General features: G+C 54.8%; 1 protein-coding gene and 1 non-coding gene across 2 annotated transcripts in view; both read right to left on the bottom strand.

Moving 5' to 3' along the window:
- Positions 1–3713, bottom strand: part of LOC144100212 (membrane metallo-endopeptidase-like 1) — a 7492-nt gene extending 3779 nt beyond the window's left edge. Inside the window, exon 1 of the mRNA XM_077633230.1 lies at positions 3572–3713. Within this exon, the coding sequence (XP_077489356.1) occupies positions 3572–3712 (141 nt within the window). The 5' untranslated portion in view covers position 3713. The remainder of the gene's footprint in view (positions 1–3571) is intronic.
- A 7599-nt stretch (positions 3714–11312) lies between these two features.
- TRNAG-GCC (transfer RNA glycine (anticodon GCC)) lies at positions 11313–11383 on the bottom strand. The gene has a single exon. It is a non-coding gene; the product is annotated as a tRNA-Gly (tRNA).
- Positions 11384–12062: the final 679 nt, after the last annotated feature.

Genomic DNA, 12062 nt, shown 5'->3' with positions numbered 1-12062 from the left:
CTCAGCGCCAAGCCTGGTAGAAGGGTGGATGGGCGCATCTACAGAGTGGTCCACTGGGACCGCTTCCGGAACCTCCTCGGCAGCCTCCCACTCCAGGGCGATGTCTTGGCCAATGTGGCAAGTTGCGCGGCAGCAGCCAGCATCACCTGCGAGGTCCCGCCTGTCCAACCCGTTCCTGACCTCAAGTTACTCCACCTTAGGGCCCAACCACGGCAGACAGAGAGAAAGGCTCTCCGCACTGACAGAGCCGAGGACTGGACGGCATACAACCGTCTAGATGCCGCCTGCAGACGCCAACACAACAGGCGCCGCAACGAATCCTGGGAGGGCATCTGTGCCTCCCTCGTGACTGCCCACAGCCCAGCCAGGGCTTGGCGGCTCTTCCACTCTCTCCTTGCTCCTCGGACCCAACTCAAGCCCCACCTGGCCATTGCTGTCTCCCTGGGAATCTCTTGCCAGGAGCTGGCGGATCGGCTGGCTGATGCCTTTTTCCCCTGCGGGGACTTCCGGCCACCAACACCAGTCCAGGCCTACTGCAAGGACTTTCACCTCTGGAAGCATACATAACCTCTACCTGTACTGCGCCCTTCACCCAACGGGAGCGTTCTGCAGTACTCAGCCGCTCCAGGCGACGCACAGCCCCGGGCATAGACGGCATCACATACCAGATGCTGCGTAACCTCGGCGAGGACCACCTGGCTAGCCTGCTGTCCTCCTTTAACGAGGTGTGACGGACAGGGATCCTCCCCGATGCGTGGAGAACAGCCCTGGTCGTTCCCGTTCTGAAAACAGGCACGCCGCCGTCGGCCATCAGCTCCTACCGGCCTGTCTCCCTCACTTCCGTCCCTGGAAAGGTTATGGAGACCATGGTCCTGGAACGCCTGTCATGGGTGGGCAACATCACCTGCCACTTCCCGGAACAGCAATCAGGCTCCCTTCACCATCGCTGCACCGCTGACTCCATTGCAGACCTGGTGTCGACCGAGGAGGATGCGAAGCTCAACCGCCACATAGTGTGCCTGGCTCTCCTCGACATACGAGGCGCCTTCAATAACATCCGGCACGAGGCCATACTGGAGGCTCTCAACATCATGGGCATCTCCAACAACCTCCTCCAGTATGTGCGGGGCTTCCTCGCTGAACGCCGGGGGTGCGCCCGCTTGGGCAATGTCACCAGCTCTCTGCTGCACATCTGGCGTGGTGTACCTCAGGGGAGCGTCCTTAGCCCCCTACTCCTCAACGCCGTCTTGGCCCTCCTGCCCGACTTCCTGCCTAAGGACCTCCAGCTACCCATCCACGTGGCAATCTACGCGGATGACAGTGCCATCTGGTGCCGTGGGCCCCGCAGAAACAGGTTCCACACCATCAAGAATATGCAGCGGGTCATCGATGCTGTCGACGCTTTCCTGGAGCGCGCAGGCTTTAGCATCTCTCCTTCCAAAACCCAGGAGATGCTCATTAACACCAGGGTTGGTGCCCGCCCTGGCCGCACCTTCCTCCACGTTAGTGGCCGTGACCTCACCTGGAGCCGCCAAGTGAAATAACTTGGTCTGCTCATCGAAGTCCGACTCACAAGGAGCCCGGCAGTGCGCCACTTCGTGGCCCAGGCTGGGACTCCAGGCTGGGACTCCAGCTGGGACTCCAGCTGAGTCCCCCTGGCTGGGACTCCAGCTTTACCTAGGCATGGCCGTCCCGTAGTTCACCTACGTTCTACCTCCCGTCCGGCTCACTGTGGCCCAACACTTGTCCATCGAGCGCAAACTGCGGGCGGCCATACGACTATGCGTGGGGCTCCCTCGCTCCTCTCCTGTGGCTTCCACCCTGGCAGAAGCAGGTTCATGGCCCATGGAGCTCCTCTCCAGACGCACATCCCTCCGCCACATAGAGCGCCTTCACAACGCGCCCGATGGGCGCCCCTTCTTGGACCGCCTTCTCACGAGGCCCAACTCCAAAATGGGTCAGGTGGCCCAGTACTTCGAAGACCTTGTTGGAGGACAGCTCAAAACCTTCCCCCTCTCTCCTCGCCCGGACCTTGGACACTTCTACGAGGTCCACCTCTCCCTTCCTGGTTCCCGGACGAGGCGGAACACTACTGCTGTGGGCCTACGGCAGGAGGTCGCTGCGGTTCTCCAGGCCGAACTCCCTGGCAGTGTCCCTATTTTCACGGATGGCTCCGTCCTCCCAGGACACTGCTCATCTGCGGCTGCAGCCTGCACTGCCCCATCGCTCCTCGTGAGCAGACAGGCCAGACTCCCATTTGTGACCTCGTCCACAACCGCCGAACTGGCCGCCATTCACTTGGCTGCTGACATCTTGAGCGAACTCCCTGGGATCAAGGAGGCAGCCATCTATACTGACTCCAGGGCAGCCCTCCAGCTCCTCCAGAGGCCCTTCAAGGGCCCACCCATCACCCGCAGGCTGTCTTGGCGGCTTGACGCATTATGCACCAGGGGAACCAGCATCCGTCTGACCTGGGTCCCGGCCCATGTCGGAGTCCTGGGCAACGAGGATGCAGACTCCCTGGCCAAAGCGGCACAATCCCCTGGAACCCCTCTCTCCAGGAACTTCTGCCCCCTGGGCATGGCAAGGAGCATAGTGGATCGCCACCTCCTCCTCTATCACCCTGATCCCAGGGTGGCTAACGGCCATCCTCCACACCCTCTTCCATCTGTTGGCCTGGACAGCAAAGAGCACAGCCTCCTCCTGAGGCTCAGGGTAGGCTGCGCCAACACCGGCTCCCGCCGCTTGCGCATTTTCCTCTCCGCCTCCCCTGGGTGCACCCACTGCAACTACCCAGAGGAGACAGCCGTGCATCTCCTGTGTGGATGCCCTGCCTTTGTGCCCGCAAGGACTATCATGGAGGCAGGCTATCCCTCCTTGGGCCTCCCCTGCAGCTCATCGGACCACCTTCTGTTCCCCGGCGGCCACCATCCTGCCAAGGCCTTCCGGCACATCCTCTCCTTCCTGGAGGCCACCGGCCTCTCTGGCCGCCTATAGGCCTGAGGGGGCAGCACATGTTATCTGACATGATCGCTGTTGCTGCGAACCTCCCCTCTCCTTTCAATCTTTTTTCCCCTCCCCTCCTCCTTCTTCGACGCGCCGGCAGTGGGCGTGGAGGCTAGCCCTCCAGTAGACAAGCCCGTGTCTTCCAAGGTTTCATCCTTCCTTCAATCACAGAAGAAGAATGTGATGAAATCTAAAAAGGGCGGTAAAGCGTGGGGGCCGATTGTGCTAACTCTTCGTGCCAAATCCGTGTCTAATGGGAAGAATGTTTGCACAAAAAGTAAGACACATATGAATAACTCACTTTGAACTGGCGTCGAAATCTGTTTTCCGACTTTAGCAGGTCGGGCGATGGTGCCCACAAGTTTCAAAAATAGAAAACGGCAGGTCTTCCGCTCTAGACCGGAAGGCGGATTGCGTGAGGGAAGCTTTGGAGAGAAGATAGTGCAGGGGAAGGGGAGGTTGACGGCGGTACTTAACCTAGGCGGCAGAAACACTATAGAGAGGGGCTTTGCCAAAAGCCGCCCTCGCTGGCAAGTGAACAAAACTGACCACGCATTGCACTCACCACAGCCTTGGACGAGGTGCGTCCAGCAGGGTGCCCGTAGGTTCCGGTGGACATATCCGACATGCCTTTTCTGCCTCCGGAAATCCAGCTGGTCTCCTTGGCAGACGTCAGGAAGGAGCGACGGCTGCTCCGCCTGCGCATCTCCTCCGCACCAGCAGACCCCTTGAGGCCCGAGGCCGCCGTTGCGTCGGACAGTCGGCCCCTCGTGGGCAGTGGCGGATGCTGCTGTGGCGCGTCCAGCGGTCCAACCGCCGGAAGCCGGTCTGGGTCGTTCGCCATGGCGTCGCTGGGCTCCGCGAGCGGCGGTAGCGGCGCATTGCAGTTGGTAGGAGAAATATTATGCGCGGACTTGCGTCGAAGGGAGTGGGCAGGGGCACCGCCCGACGACGCTTGATGCTGCGTTACCGTTGGCGCTGCACAAAAAAGCAAGGACGAAATGTTACCGGGAAACTGCTTTGTAGCGTAAAAAAGAGATCAGACAAAGTCTAAAAACACGACCGCAGCAGCTGCGTTTTTATGGAGCAAAACACTAAGGCGCCCGTGTGCTGTGCGATGTCAGTGCACGTTAAGGATCCCCAGGTGGTAGAAATTATTTCGGAGCCCTCTACTACGGCCCCTGTTTCTTCCTTTCCTCTTTCACTCCCTTCTTTATCCCTTCCATTACGGCGCGGTTCAGGTGTCCAACGATATATGAGACAGATACTGCGCCATTTCCTTTCACCAAAAACCAATTATTATTATTATTATTATTATTATTATTATTAAGTTAACTGCGTGGTGGTATGGCCCAAGCTGTGCTAGTATGACCACGTGATCGTATGACTACGACCCCTGGGTACCAGACCTTGACCTTTGATTTGAGACAGCGGAGACAATGCTTAACAGAGAATTCGCTCGTATGACTAGTTTCAAGCAACGCTGAACCCCAGCCAATTTTTTAGTGTGCTTCCCGATCGATTTCAGTAAAGAAGCTTTGGGACAGCAAAAAAAAAACTAGACATACCAGCGGATACAACTATTTCCAAAAATATTTTTTTTTCCTTTTGGGGGGATTTAAAAGCCGCATCCTCCCTTATAAACTGCTGCTGCTTTAAAAAAAAACAGTGTTGGCGGTAAGAGGTTCTGGTGTCAGAAACATCCTTCCCCAACGATATCAGTGTGGGAGGAGTGAAATTTACTCACACATTACTTTGTCCACCTTGGTGTTCGTTGCCTCGTGGCGCCGTTCTTCTGCCAATGGCTTCTCTTCGGAAATTCCCCTCGCCGCTGCATTGATCTGCTCTATCGAAAGCAACGACTTCTTCCCCTTGGAGCTCTTCTTGGAAAGCTCCCGCTCGCTGCCATGGACGGACGCTTTCCTGGCGGTGCTCGCGTCTTGCCGGTCGGGCGTACTTTTCTTTTTTCCGGCCATCTCGCAAGGTTGCACTGCATGGATATCACGGGTAACTGAAACGTCTGTCAGTAATAACTGTTCATCATAGTTCTCTACATTGACAACTGGGGTTTCGGAGGAAGACCCATTACAGACGCGCACGCAGAGCACTCTATGCTTAAAGCGGAATCACAAACGCGTTCACTTGTGCGACTGGTTTGTCTGTTGGAAGTGATTGTTTAACTGCTTCATGACTGAGATTCTACGTACAGCTGCAGATATAAGTAAATAGAGCATGCTGTTCATTGCAATCACGCCTTTGCTATTAGACACTGTTCATTGGAGAAAGCACGAGCGTCAACTACCACTATGCACATACCATAGCTCCAAATTTGAATTAGCAACGAGTGAAAAGTGTTTGCACGCAGTAGCGTTGCTCCATTTACTTTTGTCCTCTCCTGTATGCTGGCGCAGCACCACGTTGGAAGTTGGCGCTGCGGACGTCACCGGCGCCAACGGCGCGAAATTGAGGAGCTAAGAACAGCTCTCTAAAAAACTTAGTAGCAGTTATTTCAACATTGCAAGCATTTTTGTCGCACAGGGTAATATAAGATCCTCATGTTGTAAAAGGCGTTATTACAACGTACACAGGTATAGCAAACGGAACTGCGTCAAGCATTCACTGCTCAGAATGCGACGCATTATCGAGTAAGTGTCGGATCTATGAAGACTCCACCACGCCACCCTAAACTCTGTGGGGCCCACAAAAACAAGGCCTAACTGCAGCAAATTCTAATAACTACCGGCAGGTGAGACTGCGAATGTGGAAATTGAAATTGGTTGTTAGGGAAAGGAAATGGCGCAGTATCTGTCTCACATATCGGCGGGCAGCTGAACCGCGCCGTATGGGAAGAGATAAAGGAAGGACTGAGACAGGAGAGGAAGGAAGAGGTGCCGTAGTGGAGGGCTCCGGAATAATTTCGATCACCTGGGCATCTTCGTGTTTACGCCACGGCACCTGTCGTCGCTTCAGCGTTCCGGTGAAGCCACAAATGGCATGCGCCGAGCTTAACTGCATGGCATATGACGAGAGCACCTATAGGCAAGGAACGCTATCGGCAAAATGCGCGCCTCTCATCGTTGCAGATGTTGACTCCCTATGTCAAGACAAACGTCGGGGCTTCAGTGGTCGTGCGACTGCCAACAGCCAAGCGGCTGTAGGACGGCAGCGCCACCTGAGCACTGTCAGTGTCCATGTATAGGAGGCACTGGCAGTACCAGTATGCAGAGTACCTCCAACACCAAATGCAGTTTAACTCCGGGAAACACACGTCATAAAGCTGCCGCAGTAAAATTCAGGTGGTCATAACCGAAAAAATGCTAATTGTGGGGTACAACTACCCGCAATGATAAATACATGGAATATGGGGGACGCCACAGTGGAGGGCACCGTAATACGTATGAAGTGGCGTAGGCACTGTCACCATTCTGCCGCAAAATGCTAATTAGCGCCCTCCACACATACACTTACTAATATTACGCGGGGGGTTCACCCTGGCCAAGTCCGGGAAACCATTGGCGAATACGGCCCTCCAGGCCTGACCGATCAGCTGGTGCTGAAGGGGGAGCACTGTGTGAGTCAGCTTCGCCTCCCAATGCTCTTGGCTGAGTTCCTGTGAACTTTACGCTTTACGTGCAGTTTACACACGCACACATAAGTGACCGGCAGGGGCTGCGCTCTGCCGTCAATGGCGTTCTCCGGTCTCCTAGCGGCCCCCCATGCCTGTCAGCCAGAAAAAACCTTCCCGCTCACCGCCGATGTGTCCCTCTTTCAGCCCGAGAAGGGACGATGCCAGACCGAACCAGGGCAGGGCGAAGAGTCGGTCAGCAGGGCTGGTCACCGTGACTGCACCGCAGGACGGGATATCTTCTTCTGCTTCGCCGCGAGAGCACCCGCTCGCATGCCCATATAGAGCGCGTGGTCAGCGAGCAGACCGCGCTTGGCTGCTGCTTCTTCCTTCTCACATTCAGTTGAGCGTTCGGTGCAGAATTAAATGGTACTAAAGAATTTCATCAAAACATCCCTCCGATCGCTGATAACGTGGTGTAAAGCATGCATATAGCGGGTGTACCATTTAGAATATAAGAGGAGCACGACAGGACAGGAGCGGGGAGCGCGATCGAAGCTATAGCGGACGGAGGAGAGTAAGACAGGAGACTGGCCGGGGCGGCGACACGACCTGAGAGCCGGGGCTTAGCCGTTTGCTTGAGGTCGACCTCCCAGTTCCTCCCTTCGGCTCCTTCTTTTCAAGCATCGGTTAGATCAGCCTCCCATCCTTCGCCGTTGCCGCTGGTCTGCCGTCATCTCCACGGACGTCGCCCCCTGACCGCTGTCCATGTCTACCTTCCCTCCATTCCAGATAGGCAAATGCTGACAAAACTTCACTGAGCGTAGCGGTAGGGGATATGAGGCCAGTCATCTAGCGTGCCGCAGGCCGTGGGGACCTTTTGCGACGCCGGCCGGGCCTTGACTGTATTTCCGCGTCATCACCGGACCTTAGCTGATCCCAAGCTTCTTTAGAGCATGCATACGACTAGTAGCCCATTCAACATATAACAGGAGCCCGCAACCTCAAACATATTGTTGGCCACTCTTGTGATGCTTCGTGCACCGCAGAAAGATCTCGGTCAGTGACCTTTCCTGGAAGCTGTTGACCGCGCCATCCTGGCATATCGTGCCCCCGCGGAATGACTCCCGTATTTGGACATCGCGAGAAACAGCACAGGAGGCAGGCGTACGACACATGTTGCCATATGGGGGCTAAGGCCTCGTCAGGCTTCCGAGCCTTTAGCCTTACGCCACCCGCAGGAATTAACTGTATTACTTCCTGCAAAATAAAGTTACTAATATTAATGCGACAGCGTCGTCGGCGTCGGCGGCATTGGCCGTGTGCGAAAAATGGCGCATCTCGATGGACACCTGAACCGCGCCTTAAAGGAAGGGATTTTCCTTCCCTTACCGCGCGGTACGGGTGTCCAGCGAGAATTGTGCGACAGGCGTCATTTCCTTTCCTTAAAACCAATTTTCATTTCATTTCCTTCCCTTAAGGCCCAGTTCGGGTGTCCACCGAGATATGTGAGACAGGCGTCCTTTCCTTAAATTGTCCAACGGGCTACGCGTCACGCCGAACGGGCGATGGCGCTCCGTGCACCTCTTGGCAACGCTGCAACACGCTGTCGCGTCTCACTCGTAAAGACGAAGCTTAAACGTCCTCCAAATTTTTTTGAAGCCGCCAACGACTCCATTCGTATGTGGCTAATTAACCGGTATACGTCTCCGGTAGTACGTATCCGGTATGCTGAAAAATCTACTATGTACAGAAACCGCCGACGACTCCATTCGTACGGGGCTTAAGTACGTGCTCCGGTCATTACGATCACATCGGAATGGAAATGAGTTAGACAAAGGCAGCTGCCGGCGGCCGCGGAGATTAAGGGGGACAGCAGCCGGCGGCTAATGCAAACGATGGGAGGCGAAACAAAGAAACCGACGTTTGAAAAAAAGCCGACACTCCTCCTCTCGTACTTTCTTATTCTACTCTCTCTCCATGAAGCCTCCTTCTAAGGTACGTAACTCTCCTTGTCCTCTCAGGACAACTGCCCTCCGGGTTGTTTCCATTGCAACCACCGAACGCTCTGGCCATACCCTCCTCCTTCCACAGTAACCATTTTCCGGTTGGGTTAATTCCTCCGCTCTCCCGATACCCTTCTCCTTCCACGGTAGCCACCCTCTGGATGGTTCCTGTAGTAACCACCTACCGGTAATACCTTCCTCCTTGAGCAGTAACCACCCTCCCAGTGGTTCCCATGGCAAAGCATCCACCTGTTACGCCGACGAACACGACATACTAATACTACTACTGCTACGCGATACCCAGGAACGGGCTCTTAGCAGCTATCGCTGTAAAAACGCCTGACCATGCACCCACTCGCGCGCCACGACAGCAGTGCTCTCAAACGAGCATTTAATCAACGAATCACGCTCTACTAGCCGAACTGCATGTATGCTGCCCAAGTGACAGGGAATGCGATGCATGCAGGAGCAACCAGGCAACTGGAAATTCACATTCTTTCCATTGCGTACTATAATGCCAGTGGCATCGACACGGTTCGCGGTAGGGATATATGAGGCCTATAAACATAAAGCTGCATAAGTGTCGGCAGGCACGGAAGCTTCGTTGATCAGCCGCGATTCGTCCTCTCTCGTTAATTTACAGGGACCCTGAAATGATTTCGATGGGCATATTCTAGTGTAACAAATCTTTAGGGTTAATCGTTGCGGATGGTGATGGTGGTGTTGACTAAGGAGATGATTGGGCCCAGGCCCTAAGGCCCAGGTCTTCACAAATCCAGGTGGAGCTCTTATTCCGGAGCCCCAATGGCGTCTACAGCCGCTCGCGCCCTGGCGACCAAGGTCTGTTGGGACTGTTGGTCATGGCAGCTGAGCAGCGCCGCCTCCCTGGCCTCCACAGAATAGTGGGAGATGGACTGGGAAGGGTGGGGATTGGAAGGGCAGGCACAGACCATGTGGAAAACGTCCGTGGATGTCGCTCCGCACAGGCTGCAGCCACCATGAAATTTTTAATATAAGTGTTTCAATACTGCCAGACACAACATTGCATTTGTAAAAATTTTGAGAAGCAGCCGTTCGTCTGCTCTCCGGAGACTCTTAAAAGGTTCCGGAAAGCGACAATGACTGTCCTTATAATATGTAGTGATGTCTTTGAATGTAATTAGAGATTGAGTAGGCTCGGAGTAGGCTTGCAGATCAAGTGTGAGTGCCCAGGCTCTCACACTTGTGTGAGCGCGCGGGCCGCCTGATCAGCTAACTCATTGCCCTGGAGTCCCTGGTTGCCGGGAGCTCAGATGAGGTTACAATTTGGAGGGTGGCTGGACCGACAGCAATTTTGTAGGATGAGCCAGGCGAGAGGAGGTATCCAACCCAGCTCATAGTTCCGACAGGCCCCCTTCGAGTCCGTAATGATGTGTTTCACTTGTCGGAGGGAGAGTGCGAGCGCAATCGCGATTTCCTCCGCGTGTGTTTTGCTGTAGGCGCGGAACGTGAGTCCTGCCACTGTGGTGGTGTTGTGGACCACTGCTGCGGTGAGCCACCCCCCACGGTAGGGGCCGGCTATGTCCACGCAGTACATGTGCTGTTGTCGACCATAATGTCGCTCCAGTGCTTCCGCACGCACCTGGCGACGGCCATTGTGATGTGACATGTTGCGGGGAATGGGCCGGACCCTGAGGGCGCATCTCCAGGGTTCTGGCGCTCGTACCCGTTCCTCAAAGGTGATGGTGTATGATGTGGAGTCGGTCAAGAATGCGGCGACTGGATAGCGTTTGTGATAGGCGCGTATATTGGTCGACGAGATGGGCGTCTCGGAGTTCCCGATAGGTGTTGACCACCCCCAGGCCCAATAAACGCTGGTTGGATATAATGGGAAGGTCAAGAGCCCGTTTTTTGATTTTGTGGTGCATGACCTCGAGTTTGTCCTCGTCGTGTTTGCGCATGTGAAGGTAGGGAGTTGAGTAGAGAATTCTACTCGTTACAAAGGCATGTGCCAGCCGCAAAGCATCTTGGCTTCGATTTGTAACCCGCCACGCTTATTGGAGACTCGGCGGACCATGCGACCCACCTGGTCAACATACATGCGGAGTTTTGCGAGTGTTGTGCCCGGTCGTTGTTGGTGAATAAAGAGGCCGAGGATGCGGATCTCCTTGGCCCCTCTAATCGGACCCGAAGGGAGTGCGAGGTGAATTAAAGACCGTTGCGGGTATTCCAGTGAAATTTGAAAGCTCGCAACCGATTAGGGCGACACCCCATCTAAGGGCGTCCCTACCCCGATGGCGTCAGTTGGCAGACTGGGTGATCACCCAGTCATGAACAGAGCTGCAGATGCCCCTAGAAGGATGTCCTCCAGCTAGTAGTGTAAGCCGGTACTCAAGAGATCGCGCTTTATCCGGGGTTTATCACTTCGCACCTGTACGTATACGCCCCCTGTGGTGTCGCGCTACAAGCTTCAAGCGGATTAACAATGACTTCATGAGAGCCAGTTGACGCTATTCTGTTGCCGGCACCCCCCCCCCCCCCCCGCCCCACCGTAATTTTGATAACTGTGGCTGTCTTGTCGAATACGTGCTGAAGTATGGTTACACGCGAGTGTGCAAAAGTTGCACACGCATTTTCGGCACGTTTGGAAACAATTCAGAACCGTTACATTGAAAATTCAATTTAAAAAATCAACTGCGTCGGCCGAGAATCGAAGCAAACAGTTGTACTAAAAATGCAATTAAGAAAAAAATTCCTGCGTCGGCCGGGAATCGAACCCGGGCCACCCGCGTGGCAGGCGAGTATTCTACCACTGAACCACCGACGCCGATGATGCCACAATGCGTTGCGCTCACAATTGCTCGCACGCACTATGAAGATTTAATACCATTGTATTTAAATGTCAGCAAAGTTCATGACTCCGCTAAGGACCCGAAACGTCGTGAAGCGATGCCACGCGCACGCCAGATGGACGGTGCTGCGCATACGCTGCGTCTGCCACTAGGCAAAGGAGTTGTGTGGAAGGGGAAATGCAGCAACTGCATGGACGAAAGAAGGAAAGCAACAGACGTTGCGGCTTCGACAGCGAGAAGGTGGTGATAACTAGATAACACCGTTCGATACTTTCATAAAGGTGTGGCGAGGGAAGACAGATGGTGCAAAAGCGCTACCAGCGCTACCTCGCAAGGGGCTGCAAAGGTGACAGATAGGAGCCGGCGGCCACGTTTCGATGGAGCTAGGTGAAAAGCAAGACGCCCGTGCTGCGCGATATCAGTGCACGTTAAAGATCCCCAGGTGACCGAAATTATTTAAGGATACATCAAATACGGCAATTTTTTTTCTTCCTTAAGTGCTGAGCAAGCGCGGAATGTGAAAACGGGCGACCACTATAATTGTGCAAGCCGGCAGCGGAAGGCTACGTGCCGCGACAGATGCGGAAGCCAGCTGCGAGTGGCGTCGGAGAGTTGGGGACTGGTCGCTGTTCACATCATATATGTTGTGAAGGA

Source organism: Amblyomma americanum, chromosome 8 (genome assembly GCF_052857255.1).
Source record: "Amblyomma americanum isolate KBUSLIRL-KWMA chromosome 8, ASM5285725v1, whole genome shotgun sequence".
Classification (NCBI taxonomy): domain Eukaryota; kingdom Metazoa; phylum Arthropoda; class Arachnida; order Ixodida; family Ixodidae; genus Amblyomma; species Amblyomma americanum.
This window is presented reverse-complemented; position numbering and strand designations above follow the sequence as displayed.